General features: G+C 37.9%; 1 protein-coding gene across 2 annotated transcripts in view; it reads left to right on the top strand.

Annotated features, from left to right (window-relative positions):
• Window positions 1-327: 327 nt before the first annotated feature.
• LOC107088991 (proprotein convertase subtilisin/kexin type 5-like) overlaps window positions 328-26834 on the top strand; it is a 55115-nt gene continuing 28608 nt past the window's right edge. For both annotated transcript variants that reach the window (XM_015381491.1, XM_015381490.1), the window contains exons 1-26: window positions 328-613; window positions 1681-1785; window positions 2774-2950; window positions 3083-3223; window positions 3517-3593; window positions 3837-3925; window positions 4013-4185; window positions 4293-4499; window positions 10499-10599; window positions 10717-10820; window positions 11156-11276; window positions 11534-11722; window positions 16754-16890; window positions 17023-17145; window positions 17297-17399; window positions 18708-18898; window positions 19125-19209; window positions 19630-19733; window positions 19851-19989; window positions 20174-20289; window positions 20591-20693; window positions 22015-22151; window positions 25326-25526; window positions 25681-25749; window positions 25906-25948; window positions 26118-26260. In XM_015381491.1, the coding sequence (XP_015236977.1) occupies window positions 464-613; window positions 1681-1785; window positions 2774-2950; window positions 3083-3223; window positions 3517-3593; window positions 3837-3925; window positions 4013-4185; window positions 4293-4499; window positions 10499-10599; window positions 10717-10820; window positions 11156-11276; window positions 11534-11722; window positions 16754-16890; window positions 17023-17145; window positions 17297-17399; window positions 18708-18898; window positions 19125-19209; window positions 19630-19733; window positions 19851-19989; window positions 20174-20289; window positions 20591-20693; window positions 22015-22151; window positions 25326-25526; window positions 25681-25749; window positions 25906-25948; window positions 26118-26260 (3328 nt within the window). In that variant the 5' untranslated portion in view covers window positions 328-463. The remainder of the gene's footprint in view (window positions 614-1680; window positions 1786-2773; window positions 2951-3082; window positions 3224-3516; window positions 3594-3836; window positions 3926-4012; window positions 4186-4292; window positions 4500-10498; window positions 10600-10716; window positions 10821-11155; window positions 11277-11533; window positions 11723-16753; window positions 16891-17022; window positions 17146-17296; window positions 17400-18707; window positions 18899-19124; window positions 19210-19629; window positions 19734-19850; window positions 19990-20173; window positions 20290-20590; window positions 20694-22014; window positions 22152-25325; window positions 25527-25680; window positions 25750-25905; window positions 25949-26117; window positions 26261-26834) is intronic.

Here is a 26834-nt window from a genome sequence, read left to right as displayed (position 1 = left end):
TATGTATATATGTGTATATGTTTGTGTGTGTGCTAAAATAAAGTAAATAAACTGGTGAAATACAGACATTAGACAGACACTATTAGTACAACAGGCTGATAATCCTTTGTGGTTTATCAGAAACTGGGGTTAATTACAGAAAATAAGGTCTGTTTAACTAAACCACTAAAGCAGATGAAACTGCACACTGTGTGGCACAACATACAGGTTGGATTATTCAAAGCGGCAGACATGATCAGGTAATCCATTGGTCCTGTGTTCAAGTAATCTGATAGGTGATCTCTTCCAGTGAACTGGAGTCAAGACTTTAGTTGACCATTCTCCCTTCATACCATTAGGGCATCAAGAGGAGGCTTCTGGTTTTACTTTTATCAGCAATGTTAGGCAGATTTAGTCAAACTGGATGCAGGAGAAACACATAAATCTTTGTAAAGAAGAAGGCTGTTAATTGATCAGAGTGGTAATGGGGCATTTGTTCACTCTGTGGATGGGAACTCTCCTGCAGTTTTGTCATGCTACAATTTATATCAACGAATGGGCTGTAAAAGTTAGAGGCAATCCTGAGTCTGTGAAGAGAATAGCAGAAAAATATGGATTTACAAACCTGGGTCAGGTGAGTGTGATGAAACACAAAGTTTTGTTACTTGTTTAGAATCAATTACTGTGAAAGTTTCTTATGAACAACAAGCTTAAATATGGATATTATTAACATTTAATATTGCTCCAAATTCCTTTTAGCACATTTTTTGTTTTAGAAGATTTTTCTACAAGTAGAAAGCATGTCAATATTATTCTGAAAGCCCTGGACAAACAATAGATGTACTTATTAAGGAATATGGAGGTACAAAAGTAAAAAAAAAAAACAACTACAAAAAAACATTAAAAGATATGCAAGACTCATACTTTTGTTAACATTAAAAAAGTTATGCTTTTGGAAGTGAAAAATCTGAAGAAGAAAGTAGCACTTAATATCAATAATCAAAATGGATTTCCCATCTCAAGTTCAAACCATCAAAGATTAATTGTTGCGTAGCGTAAAAACCTCAAGGGAATATAATTTTGAACTTTATCACTGTTTTATTTAAGGTTTTAAGACCCACAGCACAAACTAAATAATTTACTAAAAGAAATAAATAAACTATGCCTTTAAAACTCAACTACTCCCTTGAGTTTGCTTCTGTAATGAAACTTTCAGGGTTTGGATCTGCTGTGAGTAAAATGAAGCTTAACACTCAATTAAAGCTAAATAGACTACTTTATAGTGCTAAGGTAAGAAAAGAGTAAAAAAAAAATGTAAACCCTAAAACAGTAAATTTACCAACGGAGCCACAAGGGAATAAATTAAGGCAATTATTTCTTCCCTTGTGTGAAACAAAATGCAAGCTAATGACATTTTGTATTAAAGCATACAGGAGTTTAAAAAATATGCAGACATCATGACACATTCTGCTTGTGTGTGCATGTTTTAAGGTGAACTCAGACAGCTGTACAGCTCAAGTCCTGCGGCTCAGGTTGCACTTACCTGAAAAACTATCACAGGTGTTAGGTAGCAAGTGATTGGAAGACACCAACAACAATTTTGATAATTCAGCAGGTGGTTAGAACACTGACTAAACAAAAACAGCATATTTATCTTAAAAAAGAAAGGTTTTATGAACTGGATTTTATTTGTTTCATCAGATTGGAGCCTTGAAGGGTTACTACAACTTCCGCCACCAGCAGACACCAAATCGCTCCACAGAATTCAACAAAGATGTGACTCATCTCCTAACAAAGGAGACAAAGGTGAAGTAATGTGATACAGTGGAGATGGAGGACGCTCCTGAAATATTGATGTCAGCATTTTTTTTTTTTTGGCTGGGATGCATTGAGGTGTATTAGAATAGATTCACAAGCTTGATGTACTGTAGCAAAGGATACTTGCATCACCTTCACTGTAAACTCTGTTGACTGCTAATGCAACATACTATAAAAGACATTAAGTGAATTGAACACCAACACATCCAAGAGGAAAAGTACTTGTAACTCTTTTTTAACCAAAAGTAAAACAAAATGAAAACTTTGAAAACCATTTTGATGTTGTTCACAGTCTAGGTCAGTGTGTGGTAGACTAAAACTTAAACTACACATCTGAAAAGAAGGGAAAAAAAGATTTTTTGATCTTAAAAGCATTTCATCATTTTTATTTTTTGCTGTGTTTAAAACGTACAGTTTAAAACTACATCTGGTTTTGATAATGATTGTCAAGCAATATAAAACAAATAACATACACTTCGTAAATAAATTAAAGAGGACTTACACTATTCTAGGCAACAGCATAGAAATATGTATTCACAGTATCTCTGTGTGACGGTGTACCATGTAAGTGATTATAATTTATCACTGAAAAAGGACATTGCAATGACTTTTTACATCATGACATTACCAGCTTTATATTTAATTCATATTCAAGGCAGATTTAGATTATATGGTTCTTTTTATTTATTGAATAAGCCAGTTGACCTATTTGTAATTTTGTTAACAGGTAATGTCATTTCAATAAAAAATGCACTAAATACAGCTCAGAAACAATAATTATCTAAATAAACATTTCAATGTAAATTAATGTGGAATTGTGTCATCATGTTTAATTTCAGTTCATAATATTTTGCATATACGCACCACATATTTACAGTCCTGTTGTTGTATTACTTCAAACGTACAAGGTGACACTGCTTTCCTTGTAATTCTATATTAAAGGTTCATGTCTGCGTCTGTCCTATTAACTTTTAAGGTGGAATGGCTGCAGCAGCAGGTGGTCTTGAATCGAGTAAAGAGGACGTCCACAAGGAGTTATGTCCACAATACTGATCGGGTGACCAGGCATTCACCCAATTCACCAATTGATCCATCTAACCTCCACCAGAATGTAGATTTTAGTTGGCCTTTGTGGTACAACCTGTGGAACACAGTATGTATTTTTTTTGTGTGTTTTTTTTTGTTTGTTTTTGTTTCTAAAGCAAACCTAATTAAAAAAAAAACATATATCTTTTTGCGACAGCAAGATAATATGCATGTTATTCTGCAACTCTTTGCATGACAGAGCTGCACTCAGAAGAATGGCTGCCAGTCTGGAATGAACATTGCAGCGGTCTGGAGGAGAGGCTACACAGGGAAGGGTGTGGTGGTTTCTGTCCTAGATGATGGCATTGAGAAAGAGCATCCAGATCTGAAGCAAAATTATGTAAGTGCCGCGGGACAGGAGTCTCTTTTTAGGAAGGGGACATTAATCATAAGCAATCTGGGTGAGCTTTAAGTGAAAGAGCAAGGAGCTGAGGCAGATATTGCAATCCGGAGCTTGAGGGCCAAAGGTTTGGAAAGGCAGGGTAAGAGTATTGGAATGGACATTAAATGTCTGATCCACTTAACTGTGCTGTTGACTGGTGAATAATGCTCTTTGTAATTTGTCTGATGAAATAGAGACAGATAGCTGCTGGCAGCTGTTGTGAGCTGCTTCTTACTATTCACTTGATTTAGGACCCACTTGCCAGCTTTGATGTCATCGAACAAGACCAAGATCCCTCTCCAAATTATTCCAACAATGCGGCTGACTTGTGAGTACATCTTGCTTCTAAATTTTACTTTGCATATGCTTTGCAGCTTCCCAATAATAACGGCAGAAATAATTAAAGCAAGTTTAGTCAGTTTTTCTGTATTTACATGCATGCATAGATATGAAGATTGTCACAGTCTGGAGATTTGCTTTGTCCCTGATTGATGTCATGGAAATACCCTTTCTTTCCCTCATGCATATGCATCTAAACTCATGCTCTGATGTTCTCCCTCTTTCTCTGAAGCCATGGGACTCTGTGTGCTGGGACAGTGGCTGCATCCGCAAATAACCCTCTTTGCACAGTTGGAGTCTCATTTCGTGCTCGGATAGGAGGTAATTCCACATTAAGGCTTCAAAAGACTTTTCTAGAGGTAATGTTGTGGATTGAAGTATTCTTATTTGTCTCAATATAACTTTTAGGCATACGTATGTTGGGAGGAGACGTGACTGATATTGTGGAAGCTCAATCATTGAATTTTAGTCCACAATATATTGATATATATTTAGCCAGCTGGGGGCCAAATGACGATGGGGCAACTTTAGAGGGACCTGGACATCTTGCTCGTCTCGCATTGCAGGCTGGAATTAAAATAGTGAGAGAAACAGTGTGACATTGTATTCCTTTTAATAAAAAATGTATTTGTTTAATTCTATTAAAGGTGGTTTTCAAGTATTGGTTCCTTTCTCAAATTCATTACAGGGTCGGCAGGGAAGGGGCTCTATTTTTGTTTGGGCCTCAGGGAATGGAGGTCGAACAGGTGACCACTGCTCCTGTGATGGCTACAGTAGCAGTATATACACAATTTCAATCAGCAGTGTCAACCACCGTGGAATTCGATCAGAACACCTGGAACAATGCTCCTCCACACTGGCAGCAGCCTATAGTGGTGAGGAGACAGAGGAGATGGTGAGTTTAAAATTATTATTATTTTTTGTTTTGTTAAAACTCGGACACTGGCCCTTGGATATTAGGTGAATTTGATAAGGTAAGTATTATCCATCCATCTTCTGCCTCTTATCTGTCAGGATTACGGGCTGGTGCCTATTTCCAGCAGTCTATGGGTAAAAAGTTGGGCAAACCATGAATAGGTTGCATATCCAAAGCAAGGCAACCCATATATTGTAGACAAGTGGACATGCACACACAATCACACCTAAGGGCAATTTAGAGACAACTACCAAACAGTTATAATTTGGACTGTAGAGGAAGCCGAAGTACCCAAAGAGAAAACATGCATGTACATGAATTAAATGAAAACTCCATGAAGAGACCCGAGCTAGGCTTTAAGCCCAGGACCTTCTTGATGCAAAGCACCAGTGCTACAAACTCTGCCACTTTGCAGTGGTCTATGTATACTCTTCACATATTAACTCAGTATTGCAGGTGGGAAAAAAGGTACCCTTTTTTATAGCTTAAACATTTAAAGACGAAAGTCGCTAAGCTGCTTTTACTTTTGTTTCCAATCCTGTCATGTAGTCTGGATTGTTGGAAAAAAGAAAATCAAGTTATATGCTTCTAAATAGAAACCTATCAATTCATCCATCCAGTCATCCGTCTTCTCCAGTTTATTCCATCAGGGTCACAGTAGGGCCGGTGCCTATCTCCTGAGGTCTATGGGCGAGGTGAACAGGTCGCCAGTCTGTCGCAGGGCAATAAATAGGAACCCATTTTGCTGAATTAGTCCTGTACTGTCTTTGCGTTATGTTTTATGGTTTGAATGACCAAACCTTTCTCTTTGGCTAGTGGATGTGCATTATGATGACAAGTGTAACATTCACTGTTTAATTTAAAAGAAGGGGAGCATCACTTTTTTCCATTTCTTTTGATAAAAGATCTCTAAGTGTTACCTATGTTCCCTGAAAGGTTAATATTTGCTAGCTGAATCAATCAGAAATGTGGTTGGGCTGCCTTAAAGGTATAGAGAGGGGTTTTGCAACTTTTTGAAAAGGCCCGCCCTATCCACTTTAAAAAAAAAATGCACATGCAGAACCCTGTACCCGCTCCGGAGAGGGAACGCATATTAAACGTGTGTCAGAGCATGCATGAGCCCATTTATCCTCGTGCACTCTCTGTTTAAAAGTTGTTGTTTGCATGGCCCACCGGTAAGGGAAAAAGGTTACCAGCATGTAGGACGGCCTTACGTAAACATATCACCAGTATGACTGACTACTTATTTTGATGATCCACCCAGAAAAAGAACATCCTCCACTTAAGTAATAAAGTATTCTGTTTTTTGTGATCTTACAGTTCTTTTAGTTGAAATACATATGTTTTTATGATTTATTTTAGTTTATTAACCATTTAAAAACTCAGTTATGCAATAGTGGAATTGGTAGGCTATATTGGAAAGAAGTAAAGCAATTCTACTTTAAAAGTAAGCCTAAAAAACATTTTCCAGTATTCTGTATATAATTTCCATATGCCCAAATTTAATAACCCTGCAAGGTTAAGGTGGGGGTTGAAGGGTGTCACTCATTATAACCTGGACAGGTCAGCTGTTCATCACTTAGAGACAAACAGGACAAACAACTTTACACATTGACAGTCTCACTTAAGAGCTTGTTATGCCCCATACATGTAGAAAATGAGCCACTCATCACAGCATCTGCACCATTTATACTCTGTGCAACTTTTCCCAAATTCTGTCCAAGTGTCCAGGGGGGAGTGTTCATCACCACACTACAGTACGTTTAGAAGTAAAAAACACAGCCATTTGAATGTGTTTTCCCCCTGCACCAAGAAAGTTGTCTACTCCTGTAGACGGGAGGTGCTGTTTGCAGAAAAAAAAAACAATACTTGCCAAATAATGTAACATTTACTGAAAAATAATGCAAACAATTGTAAAACAACTTAGGGTACATATAGAACTCCACTTGCCCATTATGTATAGAAAATGTGTAAACTTCTGAAATTAAGAGGGGGCAAATCTACCCTAATACATACACCTCTAAATCATGGTGAGTTTTAAGGAAAAAAAATGGTATTACTGAATTATACCCACATATTTCTAATCAGTTCTTTTGGTCTTCCATACAGCCAAGTAAGTTGTTGAGCATTGGTGTGTTTAGTTAGCAGTCTACGTGAATGTTAGCAAAAAGTTTGTATTTGCTTTCTGGAAAAATATGTGCTTTTTTTACATAGGGTTTGTTATCTTTACTTGAAATAAAAATATCTATGTTATAACAAAATTTCTGATATCTGAAGACTTATTCATGGACATTTTTACAGTAATGGATATTGAAAATAGCAGCAACATCAGAGATATGCAACATGACAGCAGCATGTTATCTAACTGACTAAGGTCGAAACTGTGCAAAAGCAGCATGAATGTTACAACTTATTGAGGTTGTCAGAAACAGTAGTGGTTACAGACTATTACAGCTGCTAGAAGGAAAGATCTGTGATAACGCTCCTTGGTGCATTTAGTGCAGCAGTCTGTCACTGAAGGTTCCGCAACAGCTTCATGCATGGGATGGGTAACATTAACCAACAGAGATGCTAATTAAGTTAGGACCCTTTTTTCCCACCTCCTGCACTGAGTCCAGAGGGCATCCAATCACAGAGCTGGTCTTCCTGATCAGCTTATCCAGTCACTTTGTCTCCACTACAGATAATACACTGCTCTAAGACAGCTCCATAGAAGATGGCTAATGCCACAACAGATTCATAGAAGTTCTTTATGAGCACCCCCCACACTCCAAAAGACCTCAGTTTCCTCAGTAGGTAGAGTCTGCTCTGACCTCTCTTATACTCTTATACAGTCCTGTCCAGTCCAGTCCTTTATTCAGATGAACACCTAGGTACTTCCACTGGCTCCTTGGTTTTCCCTGCATTAATCAGAAGATGGTTTTGCTGGCACCAGATCAAGAAGTTCTGGGTCCACTGTCTGTATTCTGAGTCGTCCCCAGCTGAGATGAGGCCAACTATAGCATAATCATTGGAGAACTTCTGGAGGTGGCAGCGTGGGGAGTTGATGGAGAACTCTGCAGTGTCGAGGGTGAAGATGAATGGTGCCAGCACTGTTCCCTGTGAGACCCCTCAACTGCTAACCAACCTATCTGAAACACAGCCTTGTGCCCTCACATACTGTGGGTGACCGGTGAGGTAGTCCAGAATCCACTTGGACATGTGTTTTTCCACTCCTCAAAGCTCCTGCTTGTCCCTTAGGATTCCTGGCTGGATGGTGTTAAAAGCACTGGAGAAATCAAAGAATATGATTCTCACAGTGCTTCCAGGTTTCTCTAGGTGAGTCAGAGCTTGGTGCAGGAGGCAGATGATCCAAGGATGGTAGGCAAACTGCAGTGGATCCAATGAAGTCTTCACCAGTGGTCTGAGATTATGTAAAACCCACTGTCATCAGGTGTCAGCCTCAATGCTACCGGCCTGTACAGCTGTGGTATTTCTTCTAGCCTCCGGCTTAAGTGGAACATGTAACGGAAGATGCTACATGTTCAACTTCAAGCATTTTAAGGTTGTTCACTTCAAGCATTTTAAGGTCAGTGTTTTTGTATGTTAAAATTAAATATATTTAAGCACAACAAACAGATCACAATTACATTGTCAAAGCTCACAGTGAAACACCTAAAAGTAGATACATTTTTCTGCCAAAGTCTAGCTTTGCTGCTGAACCATAGGACCTCGACTTTGTCTATGCCTGGAGCTGGCTCCAAAAGGAGGCCAACAGAGCCAGATGTGCACAGACAACTCTGCATAATCTTTAGGTTATGTTTAAAGCACATCAGACATACAGACTGGACCTTCTGTGGGAATGTACAAGCCTCTTTATAAAAAAGTTTTTCCTAAAGAACTCTAAAGCTGCTACTTATTCACAGTGATCTTATAGCGCAGCTCTAAAATTAATTTCATTGTAATTATAATTAGTTCCTCAGTGCAAGACTTCATATACAGCCTAAATAAGCTCTAAATGCTTGGAAAAGTTCATGGCACTTAACAAATCATTAAATCACACTTTGCTCATCCCCCTGATAACAGAAGCCCAAAATTTAATTTAGTATTTTAAGCAAATGAAGTATATAATCTATTTCTAAATTAACTGTGAAGGTCATTAGAAGAGATGCAATGCCACATTTGACCACAACATTTAATTAAATGTTACATTTGATGGTATAACCAATTGAGACTTAAATGTTGTACAGTAAGCCATATCAGCTGTGTAATGAATTATTTCCCGAATCTCTTTTTAATAAGCAATGCTTCTTTTAAAGAAATAAACTATTATGGAAGTTCTGAGAGGCTATATGCATGAAGTTACTTCAGCATCTATAGTTAACTTGGATTCTTTGAGTTAATATTTGGTTTCATTAAAGGTGTGGTTCATAACTGCTCTTCAACAAGAATAGAGAAACAGGAGTTTTAAAATCAAATGCTTTAGATTTTACCCCAACTCCTCCTTGATTTCTTGAAGCAGCTGTTAGTAATGCCTATGTACACACATGTATGCATAAGGCAAGCAGATTGTAAGGAGATCATAGTTGGATTGGTCTGTAAAATAATACTTTGAAGTCTATATTAATTAATTAGCCTATATTACTTTATTGACAATATAAGATGAATCACCTTTCATTGGCCTTCCTTCTCTTTCATTGTTAACCCTTTAAAGCCTGATCCAAGAATAAAACAAAACAGAAAATCACTTTTTTTTTTGTTTGAATTCCTTATTTGCCCTTTTAACAAAATATGTAAAAAGAAAAAACAGAAATAAATTTTTGATATTAATAATTTATTACTATGCGATAAGTCAAGATTATGTTTTGTGTAGTCTTCTACAGGCTGTTATCAGGTATATCTGATTGTGTACGATAGGATTTTGAGCAAAGTACATTTGGCATTATAGGGTTAATGTTTAAACTATAACATCCAAATGTGCTCCAGAGGAAACTTAAGGACTAAAGTAAAGAAAACACTCATAAAAATAAACGCATTCCATCCGTCCGTCCATCCATCCATCCATCAATCTATTCCAAGCGTGGGTACTCAAGTCCTCGAGGGTCAGTCTCCTGCACCTAACATTTATCCATGGTTCAGCAAACCTAAATTAAATGGCTGAATTAACTCCTTGGTATCTAGTCAATTTGAGTCTTGCAAATCATCTAATTGATAGATTCAGGTGGAGTGAATGCTACAGGATAGCCCTTGTGGATGGGAGTTGCCCAAACCTTATTTAGACACTTTAGTGAGCTATTTTCATGCGCCAGGGTGCCCTTTAATTAAAAAAGCAAGGTAAATCATTCATCAGTAGTTGTTTTTCTTCTGTTCATGATCTGACCGTCTTCTTTTGTGGTGTGCTTTTCGTGCCACTCTTTGAGATTATTTTCTGTGTCAGTGCATACAGCCAACAGTCACAAAAGTCTAGGGGTGGGGAATTTAGCTACATAAGCAATCGGCAAAACTAATGATTGGGTACAGATAAAGACAGACACATCACCCAGGCTTTGCTATGAACCAGATGACAGTGCTGACAAGGCATACATTTGGCATTAGGGAAGGTGAGCTTTACCAAGGACAATGAGATTGAGAGTCTAAAATGAATAATTGTTCATATTAATAAAAAAATACTCAACTTTGGAAGTAGTTATACAGGGTGTGTTGGTACATTGTTAGGACATCAGCTTTTGCTTTGTCTGACACTAGTTGTGTTTATTTTAAAGGTTTGCTGACAGAAAATAGGATTGCGAGACGGGTAAAAAACTTGTGGCAAAGGTCAATGGGACAGGATTCCAACCCTTGACAATCACATCAAAGACAGAGGCCTTTGTACATGAATCACATGTTGTACACCTCTGCCACTGCCCAGATATTAAATTGAAGGCACAAGACAGCTTCCTCTTGTCATTAATTCACTAAATACAGTCTCAAGTACTGTAAACAGTGTTTGGTGTTGACAGATAACCCTTGGACCACAGCTGGGATGCAGCAGAACTCTGTCTGGAACATCTCTCTCCTCATCTATGGCTACTGGGGTGATTGCTCTTACTTTGGAGGCCAAGTGAGTAGCTGTTTACTGCACAACATCTGAATATCCAGGACCACAGAATCTAAATCAAGAGATATAATAGACAAAAAAAAAACACTTTTATTTCCCACTGTCTGACCTTTTTTAAAGCCCTGATTTGACCTGGAGGGATGTCCAGCACATTATCGTTCGAACATCAAAAGCTAATCACCTTGATGCTGCTGACTGGCATTATAACGGAGCCGGGTTCAAAGGTAACATCATATCTCCGTTAAATTTAACAGTAGTTTTTGTCCAAATAGGTAGTTTTATTAATAAAAAAAAATACATGATGTCCTTTGCACAACCCTAAAATACTAAAGTAAAAGATAAGCTGATTCTGATGTTTCAGTGAATATTCTCTTAGTTTTGTTTTTTTGTAGGGAGCCATAAAGCAGTGAGCATTTTGAAAACTAACGAGGTACAGTGAGCAGAACAGCAATAAACGCCTACGGAGTCTCGGGGGGACATGAAATCTTTTAGAAGCATCTGTGCCCTCCCTACCCCAGCTAATGTATTGTGTGTTTGAATGTGTATGCTTGTCTGTTAGTGAGCCACCTTTACGGCTTTGGCCTGCTGGATGCTGAGAGCATGGTGAAGGAGGCTGAGCACTGGAAACAAGTCCCAGCACAGCATGAGTGTGTGGAGGAGGAGGCCATCCAGCTGAGCAGGTAACACACCAGCAACTCTGCAAGAGCTTTTTGTTCTGAGTCAGGGCTTCCCCTGATTTCTTCTCATCTATCACACTTCATCTATTTCTGTCTCAGTTCGCATGCTGATTCTCACGCACTTTAATAAGCATTCATTTTCTGTTGTGCTGTGCTCTTCTAATTTTTGCTGGTGCTTCTTGCTCTCCACCTCCTCTCTCATCTCTAGTGCTTACTGTGTTCCGTTATGTTTTTATCCCCCTCCTGTCTGTCTCGTACAGAATTATTCATCCTGGCTCAGTGTTGACGTCTGCGTACGAGACCACCGGCTGCTCCAGCGAGGGCCCACGGCACGTTGTTTATGTGGAGCACGTTGTCGTTCGCATAACCATCATTCACAGCCATCGTGGCGACCTTTCCATCACGCTCATGTCACCTGCGGGCACCGTATCACAGTTGCTGGCTCACAGGTAACAAGAGGATTGTTCCATCCGAACTACTGTGGTACCCCCCCAAAGCCCTATCTACAACTGATGGGGGTATTTCTGTGTGAAAAGCAATTTTTTCTCTAGCTCAGCATTCACTGCTTAAAGCAAGTCTTCAGTTTGGCAACAATGAGGAAACGTCAATTTTGCAAACTCTCTTTGGAGAGAAAAAGTAGTAATGCTTATTATTCCAAGGAATCAATTTTTTTTTTTTTTGTAGGTTCTTTGAAAGATTAATCCCACACAAGTCTCATATGTATAGTTTCTTCTTTTTAAGGGTAAGAATGCATCATTAATAAGACAACAAATACTTGAGACAATGCCAGGATATAATACTGAAAAAAGTTATGTATGAAACAGTTTTATCTATTATCTTATTTTTTCCTCCAATACATGTGAACTAAAATTATGTTTTTTTAGCTAAACACCTCAAGAAAAACAAGAATTATGGTTGTTGACATCACAACAGGCAGATAGTGAGATAATCTGCTGGCACTGATGGACAAAATACTTTTTTCACAGATTTTTAAATAGCATTCAAGTTTATTTTGAGTTGTTATAGGGATAAAATGGAATTGTGGAGCCAGAACTTGACAACCAAGAGCCCTGTAGAAAAAGTGACACTGCCAAGGATCATAATGTTGAAGCGAGTGGTGACAAGAACAATAATTAAATTTAGAATTTTATATTTCCAAAATCTAATATCCAAGTTGGAACATTTTCTATCTTAATGTGTTTTACTACCAATGCATAACTTGTTTATTTTAAAAAATGTTTATTCTGCTTGCAATCTCCTAAATTGGTAAGTGATGAGCCAGCAAAGTGGCTCACTGCAGTTTGAACTCATATTAGTTTAGCTGACTCAAAAAGTTTGCTTGTTCTGTTTGCTGCTGAGTGATGGTTTTTGTTTTCTTACTTCCTCTCTCTCGTGTTCACTGCATTAATGGTGACTGACTTTAATGCAAGGTGCATGGTCACAGTCAAAGGCCTTTCTAAACAAAAATATTTTAATCTTGATTTAAAGCAATTTAGATTTTCAGTACTTTTACAGTTTATTTCACATTTTCTTCCAGATTGTGGACCATAAGACATAAAAGCTGCCTCTCCATATCTGGTTTTAGTTCTGGATTTCAGAGCTAAGCCATTCATTTATTTATAAAGAAGTGTTTGAAAGTGGATTTTCTGATATATGGGGAATCAGTGACTGTGGTGATCCATTCTACTTTCTTAGTTTTAGGAGAACCTTTTGAAGCAGCATCCAAGATCAACTACAGCTGTCTGATCAACTTTTTGGGGAAACCTGTGAAGTTGCAGTAATCAATTTTGCTAAAGATAAACAAATGAATCATTTTTTCAAGGTCTGGTGAGACATATTCTTTAATTTTCGAGATGTTCTAGAGGTGATGGATGGCTGATGAGTCCATCACTACACCAAGAATTTAAGCCTGATCTAATTGTGTAAACTGAAGCTCACTTTTGCTAACTTTTAAACACTCATTGCTGCTCCAAAAATTATTACTTTAGTTTTGTTTTCAGCTAAAGAAAATGTTGGGACATCTTTGCAAGGATTTCTTCTATGTATTTACAGTAGGAGCCATTCAAAATGGCCCTATCCAGTCAAATGCCACCCAAATGGGAGCCAACTTCCAGCCACTGGAGTGAACCCCCCTCCTCCTGTGCGTGCATATTTTTAAAATCTGACTCCCCCTTTTCACGGAATTACAGGGTCTGACCGAGAGAAGGCACTTCTTTTTAGATTTTAATGTCCACAAATTATGACAGAAAGAATATTATAGTACACATATTGATGTTTAAAAAAAGGAATCTTAGGTAACCAGCCAAGGGTCCATCAAGGAAAGTGGGGAAATTATGAATGGCTACTACTGTACTATACCCAGGAGAAAACAAAGAAAGAAATTAAAGGAAAACACTCAGGCCACTGTTACCTGATTAATGTCCACCAATTAAAGTTTAAATTAACATTCAAATGATCCAGATTTGTAAAGTTGATTGCAGTAAGATCATCATAAGTAAGGTAAAAATTATTCCAAAAACCAAGCCTGGAAACAATACTTCCTCAAATTCAAGATGTCACAAAAACATTCTACCTGACATCAGAATGACATCAACACCATCTCTACCAAGGCTGTGGAAAATGTTTTTGCTGTTGAGATTAGGAAAGAAACTACACAGTCTATGGAGCCAACCAGCAAGGTCCCACCAAGGCTTCATTGGACTTAAGACTGTTGGACTCAAATTATCCCCTAGTCATCACCTCAACAATCTTACATTATCCTTCTTCACCATCTTAGTTCTGATGCTGAGTTTAACTACCCTGTTGACCTTTATTTTTCATACCAAAAATATAATCTTGAAAAACTATGCATTATTCAATGGCATTATAAAACTACTTTAGGCATGTCTAAGCTCGGTCCTCAAGGAACGCTGTCCTGCAAGTTTTAAGTTTCCCTGCTTCAGCAAAGCTGATTTCCATTGACAGCTGTTTAACAAACTTTTTCTGAATCTCCTGTGCTGAAGCCAAGAAACAATGTCAGCCTCACTGACAGAAGTGAGTCTGCTGTGACAGGTGCCACCTGTGACCTCTGACCATCATCAGCAGGCAATGCAGATGTCTTTTCCAAGGTCACAATGACAATGAAAGCCGGAGATGGGGCTTAAACCAACAAACCTTCAGTTGCAGGGCAAACTACTGCATCCACCCCCCTCCCAGCACTGTGGTTGTTCCACAGTCTGCATTTATACAGATGTCATTGAACACCTTGACAAGCGCAGTCTCTGTACTGCACTGAGCAGTTAATTCTAATTGCAAAAATGTCAAAGCAGTTGGTCACTTTTAGGAAGTTGGTTACCTGCTGGAAAACAGCTTTTTCAATAATTTTGGAAAGATATTAGAGCAAAAGCCTTAGCTCCATGACTACAAAAGAGCCTGAGGCCATAAAGCTTTACCTTCTTCCAGGTCACATGACCTGGTCAACGACGGTGCGTCTTCTCCCAACTTACATTGTTGGTGTTTCAAGAGGGGAGCCCCACATGTAGCATCGATGGACTTAGACTTACTTAGACTTAGATAAACTTTTGTACACACACAGTCATTTTGTACACACAGAGTGTATACAAAATGAAATTTTGTTCATTACACGCCTCAAGGCATTTCCATTTCTAAAGTGCAGAAGTGCTAAAATGTAAAGCTGGTGGTCAAATGTAAACCTAAGACTGAGATATGATTTGAAGCAGGCCGTAACCAGCTAAAAACCAGCGGGGTCGGAATAAAGAAAATCAACAACCAGTAAAGGTCCGCAGACATTTTCAATTATAATCTGTTACTCACAGCCTTTAACACAGAAGCAAAATTAGGTTTTTATGCATCTATCTTATGCAATTAATTTTTTTTTAAAATAAGTTTTTTTTTTAAGTAGAGAACAACAATCTTTCAATTTGGTATATAGACAAATTCCTGATTCACATTAAAAAACACCAGAACTTACCGTTTTTTGTTTTTATTTCTTTTTTATGGCTTAGTGAGAGAAGCGGGTTTTACCCTGCCCTGCAAGGTTATCAAAACTTGGTTTGAATGGTGACAAAGCCATTGTCAAGCACATATCAAGGTGTTCATTCGTGAGCCTGAATCGATATTCATTTCAGATTATGGTCATGGTGGAGAATCCTGCTTCACAGCAGTAGGTTAAGCCAAACATACTCAAAATTTACAGGCTCATCTTTGGCAACACCATTTCACTTTTCTGTCACCAGTTCACTGCAGTTATTCCAGCAGTCCACACTTTCTCTGCTCTTTTTTTCTCTTCGTCTTCGTCTATCCCACCAACCGGCTTCCTAGGGGTTTGCCTGCTGTGTCTAAAAGAGGCTAGCAGCAGGTTAACACAGCTCATTGGCAAACTTGTATCATGTGTCGATCTTTTCTAGATACTCCAAAGGGCTTTAACATATTAACAGGAGAAGTGGCGCAGTTAGGCACTGTCGTCGGACAACATGCATCAATTTATACATTTTTAAAATCAGGTTGGGTCCGGATTAGCCAGCAGGTGGGTCCGGATCCGGACAGTGGTCTGCTAATCCATGATCTCTGATTTACAGTTTTTCCAACATTCAGTGCTTTTTTTTTTTTTTTTTCGTTTTAATCAACATTCAGCATTCTAATGGCAGTGGGAAAGAAGCTGTTTCGGAATCTGCTGGACCTCCTAGAAGGCAGCAGGGAGAACAGTCCATGGTGGGGGTGTTAGGGGTCATTAATAATGCTCATCATGCAGTGTCAAGCTCTCTACATTAGCCCTAGAAATAATTTAAATTGCATAAGGTATTTTAGTTTGCGGTATGCCCTTAAAAATAATTTCACCATGATCCAGCACCATTTCCTTCTCAATGGGAATAAGTATTCCCTGTTCAAAATATACATGCTCCCAGCATACAAATTGGTAAATATTTGTATTCAAATGTGCAAAACACATTGGTAATTTAAAGTTTACATAGGATTGCAGTTTTCCCCATAATTTTATATGCTTTGTGTCATTGTTTGAGGCTAAATCGAGTTAAGTTTTACTGTAGGAACGATAAGCTCAGACTTGTGGAAAACATTGAGTTAAGTTTTCGTTGGGTAAAATAAAACACTTAAATTCAATTAAACTGTTATTACTGTTAATTTAAAACAGTTAAAAACTTTGTAAAGTTCTAAAACTATTGATATCTCTTTGGTTATGTTTGCATTTTTCTGTAACAAAAAGGATATCTATGTTTACTTGACAAATATGAACCTTTTTTTCCATTTAACAAGTGCCCGGTCAACACAGACCTGTACTGTATGTACTACATTTTTCAAAAATAAGAACAAATCTTTTTAGATTACAGGACAGTATTTGTTGTTTCATACAAGAGAATCTAGTCTATAATCTATTAATCACACATTGTTGCTTTTAAGACATTTTAATTAGTGTTGATACAGCAGTAACTGTATGCTCATGATTATGTAATATTTTGCTTTAGGCCTCTTGATAACTCCACTGAGGGATTTCAGAACTGGGAATTCATGACAACTCATTCCTGGGGGGAGCAGGCAGCAGGGGAATGGACTTTGAAAATCAAGGATACTCCTTCACAGGACCGAGACAGCGCTGAATTAGGTTTGTTCTTTCTCTTTGTAGCATCTTTTCATTGTAAGACCTATTTACCCTGATCATCAAGAGGAGGCAGCAGAAACACGGCGCCAGCCTCAGGGGAGAAACATGTTTTTCTTTCTCTCTGTTGTTTTACAGCGATGCTAAAGAAGTGGTCTCTGGTGATTTATGGCACTGCAGAACAGCCGTATCCATTGCACCATCGGCTAGCCCGATCAGCTGAGCTCCTAATGAATACTGATCTCACTGAAGGATATGATGGTGAGTCACTTCCTTACTGAGAGTTCTTGACAGCAACATTTTGTTATCAATCACATTGTTTCTAATTTGTATTGCAGAAAGGTTATTTTGAAAAACGAACATAATTAAACCATCCTAAAGATTTAGATTTTAAGAGTATTTCGTCTTTTAGGACCTTGTGACCCAGAATGCAGTGGTGATGGTTGTGACGGGCCTGGCCCACAGGAGTGTGTTACGTGTCTAAACTTTTTTCTCAAGTTCAAGAACAGCTCAAGGTTAGTATGATTGCATAATGCTGGGTACAGTGAGTAGATGCAGACAGCGTGTGCTTCTTTGACCCATATTAACTCACTTTTTATATAACAAGCCTTTACATTCACTCTGTATAGTTTTGAGTCTAACATTATATTCTAATCTTGTGTTTCCAAGAACCCAGGTGTTACTCTATGTTTCTTACAGTGAGTTTAAGGTTGTCTTTAAGACTTTTCTCATTCATTCCTGCAAGTGCTTCAAGTATTCTTTTAATTTATTTTACAGCCACTTTGACTTACTGTATAAACTATCCAGGTGTGAAAAATAGTCCCAAGTTCTTGTGTGCACACAATGAACACACTTGAAAATTAAGTTCTGGACTCACATTTTGCTACCTCCTGAAAAAAACATTGTATTTTCTCATTTTTAATAAAAATGTAAACTTTTTTTGAAAGAAATTAATCTATATTAGCACCTGAATCACACTGGAGGTGGGTTAAAGTTAAGGTGAAAGGTCTGTGGAGACATAAATTACATTCGAAGAGACAGTATATGTTTCTGTTGAAAAGTATCTTTAAGTATGCCTTTTTATTTGACACTTTATTACGGTACTAAAACGTGATTTGCTCATCGGACAGAAACCTTAGTAGTTCAAAGCCGATGCATCTATAACCCTTCAGCCTATTTTCAGTAATTTACTTTGGCCTAAATTCCAAATACTCTTCTGCAGATGTAATGTCAAGCATGTACATTTTAAATGTATTTGACCTAACAAACAATCGAAGTGTTATATTGAAGATGGATTTTTTTGGGTCCTTAGAAGCTCAACTCAGACACCAATGGCAACTCCAGGTAAAAAAAAAAAAATAGCTGAAACTGATGATCAAGATCCTTTTGCTCATATAGTTTTTCTCCCTATATTAAGAAGAAATAAAAAAATCTTATTGTTAGGGTATTGCAATTTTACTAAAGTCACAGTGGTTTACAGAGGTTTCTTCAGTTGTTGAATTGAATACCCTAAAAACAACTTAATTTGGATTTTAATTTGGCTTTGGAAGAAAGGAGTTGTGAAAATTTCTTATGGCATGCAATAACGGAGAAATATAATTACCGCTTCGAGTAAAAATCTGTAGCTCAGATTAATCGCAAAGAAAACTACAAAAATAGAGATATGTAACTTTCTAGGATTTAAACATTGCACAATGTTACATTTACAAAGTGATGTCCCTGGATAAAATGTAAATACTTTTAACAGCTAATATTGAACTGTAATGTATTTCCTCCTGTGAATCATCTTGCCTCTTCTGCTTTGTTTTACGTTTCTCTCTCAGGTTGTGTGTACCCAAGTGTCCCCAGGGATTCTGGGGTGACCGTCGACGCTGTAAGAGGTGCTATTCCACTTGTGCAAGTTGCACTGGCAGTCGAAGCAATCAGTGCACCTCCTGTGTGTCTGGTCATCACCTGACAGAAGGCACCAATACCTGCACAGCATCCTGTGGAGAGAATTACTACTTGGATCATGGTTAGGAGTTCGACTTGTTCTTTAACATTTGTTCTATTATTATTATTATTGTCCTGAGCTGAATATGTCTAAGGCATCTTAATGATTTCACCTTTCTGGATTCATTGCACATTCAGTCAAAATAAAGGCTTCTAATGAGTAGTCAGGAGCTGTATCTGCAGCTTAGAGGTATGTGAGTAGGATTGATTTCTGGTTCTGATGTCTATTATTTCTGTTTTCCCCACAGATACATATCTGTGCAAGAAATGCAGCGAAAGCTGCTTGAAGTGCACCTCATACAGCATCTGCACAGAATGCAAACCAGGCACAAGGTGAAGCAAATTCTCTGATGATGCTTGAATTAGGTGCTTGGTAAACACAGCTCAAGCCGATGAGAATACTGATGTTCCCTGTGTAAACGCTCCAGGCAGAATCTAAGTAATTAGAAAAGAAATCTGCAGTACTTTATAATTGCCACCATCCTGATTCACTCAGAACTGGGAGTAAATTAATCATAATTTTGAATAATTAATAATAGAAAGAATGCAATTGCCTGAAAAATGTACCATAATCTGTAGTTAGAAGTTGTCAGAATGCAGAGTTCACTGACTCAGTTTGGTGAGAGCTTGTGGTGGTGAGCCGTGGGTTGGAGAAGTGAGCCTGTGAACATGAAGGCAGTGAATCATCTTTTGTGGCGTCACATGACTGACTGAGTGTGTCACGGTGCCACATGCTCTCTCCACCCTCTTCAGTCTGCAGGGGAACCGGTGCCAACGGAACTGTGATGATGGCTTCTACTATGACATGAAGGAAGATGAATGCAGGCCCTGTCACAAGGCCTGTGCTACCTGTGCAGGTAAGAGAGTTGTCAAGACTTATGAGCATAATAACCAGCTTTAAATTCATCATTCTTAAAATGATTTGCATCTTAGCCAATATAAAAGTTTTTTGGTTTTTTTTGTTGTAAAATCAGGGGCAGGTGTTGAGGCGTGCAACCGTTGTGCAAAGGGTTTCTTGATGGAAGAGTGGAGATGTGTTTCCTCTTGCAGTGCTGGCTTCTATGCCATACAGCCAAGCCCAGAGATAGTGGACGGCTACAGGATATGTAGGAGGTGAGCTTACTGGTGTGTGTTCAGGTGTGGGTGGTTTGTTTATTGGCTGATGGCAGGCCTTAATCTGGTGGTTGGCCTGCTTGCTTTGGCACTCAGAGATTGTTGTTGTTGTGTGCCTGTATTAAGTGTGGGAAAGCTTTTTTTTTCTCCTGCATTGTGTTGAATTTCTCTCTGCTCTCCTCAGGTGTGACTCCAGCTGTCTCACCTGTATGGGGCCTGGATGGCAGAACTGCAGCAGCTGTTCAAGCGGTCATCGCCTCCAGGAAGGAGTGTGTGTAGTCAACACTGAGTGCACAGATGGTCAGTCTCCCACCCTTTCTCTAATTCATGTTGGCCCATTGCTCCTGGAAAAACAGAATAAAACCCCTTTTTTTGTTGGTATTTCTTAATATTTTTATTGAAAAATAATCGAATTATTTTAACACGTTCACTAACACCACAAATAGTATAAAGTTGGTGTCAGAGTCTTAAATAATTGTTTATATGTGGAGCCATTTATTTCATGTGCCTCACTTTGTTGTGAATTTGACATTAAGCCTTCATGTATGCCTCAGACATTTATTCATCTCTGAGTCAGCATGCTTCTGTTGCTGTCTGTCAGGAGAGTATCAGGACAGTGATGGGGTGTGTCGCGCATGTGATGCAACGTGTCTGAAATGCACAGGGCCGCAAAAAGAGGACTGCATCAGCTGTGTCTCTTCACTGTGAGTTACCACACTGGATTTTTATAGATTTATACTCAAAGGGAAAAATGAATTCATATTCTTGAGAATACATTTCTTTGAGACCACAAGTGTCATGGTCTGATGGTATTCAAATATTTAAGGATAATTCTTTATTGCTTTTTAAGTCAGGTATCAGAGAGGGTAAAATTACATGCACTATGATTATATAAATATTGATACATTTTCCAGATGATCTAATGAAAAACACTGAAAATTATAACTATTGCACAGATACACCAGCCCTCTACAACTGCTGCCTCTGGCATCCCAGGTTTAAAAAAAACATGAGCAATGCATATTTTATTTGAGCAACATAATCTGTCATTGGGCAGCCAGAAGGTGCCTGTTTTAAGTCCCAATGAACACAGGTAATAGGAATCTGTCTTCCCCTGCCCCATGTTTGGGTAAACTGGGATAGGAAATGAATAAACAGATAATCTCACAAATGTATGTTTTATTTTTCAAATTTCTTCTGATGGGAAAAGCTAATTGAGAAAGCAAATATTTTCAGTAACACATCTAATGCCATCAACAATCATTTTGAACATATTAACAGGAAAACTTGAATTACTTCAATGAAGTAAAAATGTATCAGTAAAGTCAAAACAATTACAAAGATCAGCTTAAGTATTTAAAAAGAGTTTTTACAAAAAAAAGTAACAAAAACCTTGTAAGACTGATAAAGAGGTCACAGTTATAAAAGTATACCATACAGTCAGTTTTTCTTTAATTTGTTTCACTTATCTTCCTCTGGTAATAAAAAAAAAACCAGGATAATTAAAATCCAGTATATCAGATCAAACACCAGCAGATAATTAAATAGATATAAATAATGTGGTAATGGCAAGGTTATAAATGCTGTGATGACTTAATTGGTATGATAATTGGCATGACTTGATGGCCAATATTTGCTTTATAAAGACATAACAACATGAAATAATTCAGATTTAACCAGTGTAGACTGAAATTACAGCTAATTTTAATGAAATTGTTGTCTTGTGGCAATCATGTTGTTGCTAGAGCACTCTGAAGGGAAAACAGATCTAATCAACATTATTGGATACCAGCAGGTTTCTTCCATTTCAAATAATAAGCTCATGTTACCTTTCATTTTAACTGCTTTGCTTATGCTTCTTTATCCCTCCTCATTCCTGGCTGTCTCAGTTACATCTGTTTAAATCTGCCATATGGTGCATGCTGGGATGTAGATGAGCTCATCTCATTAACAAAGACATAATTTATAAGTGTTGGTTTGTTTTTGGCTTTGATGTTTTGTTCTGTTTCTCTTCGCTGACTGCAGAGCCTTAGATGAGGGGCGCTGTGTGGTTGAATGTGCTAAGGGCAAATACCGATCGGGTGGACAGTGCCACCTCTGTGACCACACCTGTGCCACATGTATGGATGCAGGGCCTGCCAACTGTACCAGCTGTGACACAGGTAGGAGACGACACAAGAAGATCATTCCTTGTGTCAGCGTGTGTACAGAACAGATGGATGACAAATAAAGGGGGAAAAAATCCCCTGCCCCCTGTGTAGTGTTTGTTTAAATTTTTGCTGGCACAGGTTTAGTTCTTTCCTCAGGGGAAAGGGTCGCTGCTAATTAATATGTAGTTTTTCCCGATTTATCCTACGCTTCTTATGAAAACTGTAAGACTGGTAAAGAAGTCTGTGCATCTGGTGTTGGTGAAGTACAACCAGAAAAAAACAAAAAAGTGGTAAATTGAATAATTTCTGATCATCAGTACTAAAATACCAGAGATGGCAAAAGTACTCACTTTCCGTACTTGAGTAAAAGTACAGATACTTGTGTTAAAAAATACTCTGGTAAAAGTGGAAGTACTGATTAAACTTCTTTACTCAAGTAAAAGTAACAAAGTACAGGCTTGTAAATTTACTTAAAGTATAAAAGTAAAAGTAGAAACCACTTTTTTCATGCTGTTGCCTACATTTTAAATGGATGTCTGCCAATAGGACTAGATCTCCGTTGTGTTCATTTTCAATCATCTCATCGTCCATGCTACTATGCTAACGCCACCGCCACCAAGCTGCAATGATTTGCCGCGAATGAATACCGCCGAATCTGTCGATTCATCTTGTAGTGGTGCGTCAAATGCAACGTAGATTCCCATCCAATTAGATTGAATTTGGTATTGATGACGTGAAAAATAATAACGGTAACTCCATTGAAATGATTCAAAACTAAAGTAACGAGCCAATTTTTTAAAATGTAAGGAGTAGAAAGTACAGATATTTGTGTAAAAATGTAAGGAGTAGAAGTAAAAAGTCGCCATAAAAATAAGTAGTAAAGTAAAGTAAAAATATCAGAAAAATCTACTTGAGTACAGTAACGAAGTATTTGTACTTCGTTACTTCCCATCTCTGTAAAATACTAATGGAAATCTGCACAAAAATAGGGTTTTCATGTTATTTAAGAGGTTTCTCACATGTTATGACCCATTTTTCTTTCAACAAATAATTACTTAAGATCTTCAAAAATGTATTCTAATTTTCAAATCTGAATGGTGGACCTAAACGGGTTATACTTGCACTCAATTTCTAAATATAGGTAGCAGTCTCCATTAAAACTTCTAACTGGAACTCTTACTGATGCTTTCTACAGCCCAGCAATCAATCATGTGATGAAATATTAGCAAATTAAGCTTTTAAAGAACAAAAAAAAAAAAACTTCAAAGTCAAATCTTCCTCCATGCCATAATTTTCTCTGTAAAGAAGCACCAAAGACTGGAGAGGAATAAAACAAATTGAAAATATTCTGGACAGCACTGTTGACTTCCAACTTTGCTGGCAGGACAAGCAGATCCCACTTTTGGATCATCTTGCTCGTTCCAGTGAAATAAATCCCCAGAACATTTGAAGTGGATGCAGAAGGTTTCCAAAAACAGACATTAGTTCCAGGCTGTAGATGTCATTATGAAGTCATCGTCTCAACATGGAGCAGGGCTACCGCCAGCCAAATAAATATACTCGCATCAAGGACGTTTGGAGAGGTTTTGAAGTGAATAATAAGGTCGGTGGAGCAAAACTCTCCTGTCGGATACTTTTTAGTTCTCTTTTGGGGCAAATTGTTTTAACTCTTTATTTAATGGAAGAGTCAAATTCAAAAATAATAGTAATATGCTTACTGTTTTGTCTCTTAATCCTGTTTCTTTTGTTGTAGATTTTGAAGTGAGACAACCTGATGACATTCATCAACATAAAATATGAATACCTGTCATTTCTTTCAACTTATTGATTCTCTTTTAATTGTAGTTTCATTTGGTTTTTAGCAAATGCATTTTGCTTATTTTTTTATAAGCTCTGTTTCATACCTGTTGTCTGCACTCAAAAGAAGACAATAAATCCTTATAGTGTTTTATCCACATATCTTTAAGATTGGAAATACAGAGAAATGAAAACTATATTCTTACAACCAGACCTTTATTCTCACTCAAATTCAATTGAATTGAAGCAATTCTAAAAAAAAAAAAAAAAAAACTATTCTAAATGTAAGTAAAACTGCCAATTCCTGTTTTTATGGCAGTGTTTGTTTTTCCCAAATAAATGTTATCCTGCTCTTTATGAGGCCACCCATAGATGTTTGGACTGCTGTAGAATATTCTTGCACAATAAATGGAATTTCCTTTTATAAATGTGAAGTAGCTGAGCCTCTACCATCAGTTTCAACCTTGCTGTGCAAACTTAAATGTATATCTGCTTTCATAGATTTAAAAAGCAGCGTGATATGATGGATATGATAAATATGTATAAAAAATCTGTCCCCATCTTGAGCAATAGTTTCAATCTGTCCATTTTTTACCTTTCTTCTGTATTTTATTTATTTTTTATTGTGTGGGGGGGGTGGGGGGAAGAAAGGTATATTTTATTTTCTAAATTGTAGACTTCAAAATCCATTTTACTTTTGGTCAACCAGCCTATGTGCAATACGTGTTTCTTCACAGCCAGGAGCCAGAGCATACCAATCTCTGTGTGCAGGCAGAGATCATGGCATTGTTAGCTTTTGGCACAGAGAGCATCGCTTGGCTGTTTATTTCTCTTGGTGAGCTCCGTTTGGCTGCAGCTTTAGCAGTTGTAGGATGCAAGGTACAGCACCAGAAGAATTATACTAAATTACTAAGAATACTGCCAGCCTGGTGAAGAAAAAAAATAGACATTACCCTGGCATTGGGCCAGTTACCCTTTATGTTGTCTGATTACCTATACAAGCTGCTGCTGCCCTGATAATAAACTATCATGATGTCTTCACAAAAATTTAGTTTGCTCTTAATGCACCTAAGTAAACATCTTTAAGACCCTGCAGGGATTTTTTATGTTCCAGCTGTATGTTCAAGTATTGCAACGTTAGGCACTTCAGTGGAGGTACCAGGGGTTTTTTTTTTTTTTTTGCAACTAGTATTCTGCTAGAAAGCTAAAGAAAGCATGTAGAACTATTTTGCTTGAATATTTTTTACTTCTTCCCCTTTTCTAAGTAATTCTTTGGTAATTTATTCATTATCATTCAAAATGAATAATGTTGAGATGTACCCTAACAAACACCTAAAGTTTTCAGATCCATCTCATAATTTTTCCATTTTTTGTGGGGTTTTTTATCAGATAAGTTTGGACATGAACGTTACCTCTATCAAGGCCTTTGTATGGACGCCTGCCCTGAGGCGTTTTACCACACAAGCAAGAGAACCTGTGAGCGATGTTCAGAAAACTGCCAGCTCTGCTCCAGCCCAAACCACTGCCTGCAGTGTAACTCCACCTACTATGTGTCTGACGGACAGTGTGTGAAGCTGGAATGTGGAGAAGGTAAAAAGGTCACAGCATTATTTATGAGGCAGATTTCTGGTCGTCTCATGTGTGACCCTGGATCATCTAGTGTCCACCCTCAGCTTTTTCTAAAACATTCTGCTCTAATTGTTTTTCCCCTTCCTATCACTTCTCCTGCTATCTGTGCTCTCAGGGGAGGTGGAGGATCCAGATTACAATGACTGCATGACCTGTGAGGAAGGCTGCAAGAAGTGTGTCCTATGTAAGTCACAGCGCAGAACCAATAATAATGTTTTCTAGAATTGAAGGGTGCCTACAATAGAAGCTCTGGTGTTAGTGTATGGAGAAGCAAGTTTAGAGAGTTTTATTTCACATAGTTCTATATAAAGAGAGCTGAGCTTTTATCTGCTTTCAACAGATAACCCCAAGCACTGTCTGTCCTGCATTGAGGGCTTTTACAAGTAAGGCTGTGTGCCTGGCTGTCGCCAAGTGTGATCTCACCTCTGTTCCTTATTCTGTCTTTCCTTTCACTGCTATACCTGACCAAACAGGCTTCCTTTCTGCCGTGAGAGCAAAGTGGATTTCTATGTACTCATGGCCGCATGTATTGACTGCTACTTTTATCATCAGCTTTCAGGATGGCTGCTACAGAAGCTGCCCAGCAAAGACATACAGCGTGGAGGAGGACATGACCTGCGCTCCATGTGAGAACAACTGCATGAGCTGCGATGAGCACGAGTGCTACTGGTGTGAGACTGACCTTTTCTTATCAGGTAAAACTCATCCTGGTAAATAAAACAATAGCAAATGTTTTTTTCTTTCTAAACGATAAAAATCATGAGGTGTGAAACTGAATAACCACCATTATTAATTGTGGAATATAGAAATAAAAAACAATGACAAAAGAAATCTGAGGTGAGGTTAAAGAATTAAAAGTCTGTGAATTTATCACTGCTTTGTAATAATTATAAAATATTTGTTTTATTCAAACAATATTTAAGACTTTATTAACTGGGGTGAAAGAAAACTGAGTTATGGAATATATATTTATATATAAAAAATGACCAAACCTGACAGTCTTACTGAGAGAAATTTAGTTTTTTTTTAAATTAAAATTCACTGTACTTTTAAGTTGAGTATTGCTCAACGTTTATATAGTAGGGATGGGACGATTTATGAAAACCGTCAGAACCGTTCGGTTCGACTGTCTCGGTTCGGTTCGTGTGTGTTTCGTTCGGTTCATGCGCTGCTCCTTTTTCTCATAGGCGAAGCGATTACACTCCAGAGCAGAAGGTGGCGGTACTGCGACTAAAGCCAACTACCAGTAGTAAACAAGAAGAAGAAGCG

Source organism: Cyprinodon variegatus, unplaced genomic scaffold, assembly GCF_000732505.1.
Source record: "Cyprinodon variegatus isolate N-32 unplaced genomic scaffold, C_variegatus-1.0 Scaffold234, whole genome shotgun sequence".
NCBI lineage: Eukaryota > Metazoa > Chordata > Actinopteri > Cyprinodontiformes > Cyprinodontidae > Cyprinodon > Cyprinodon variegatus.
This window is presented reverse-complemented; position numbering and strand designations above follow the sequence as displayed.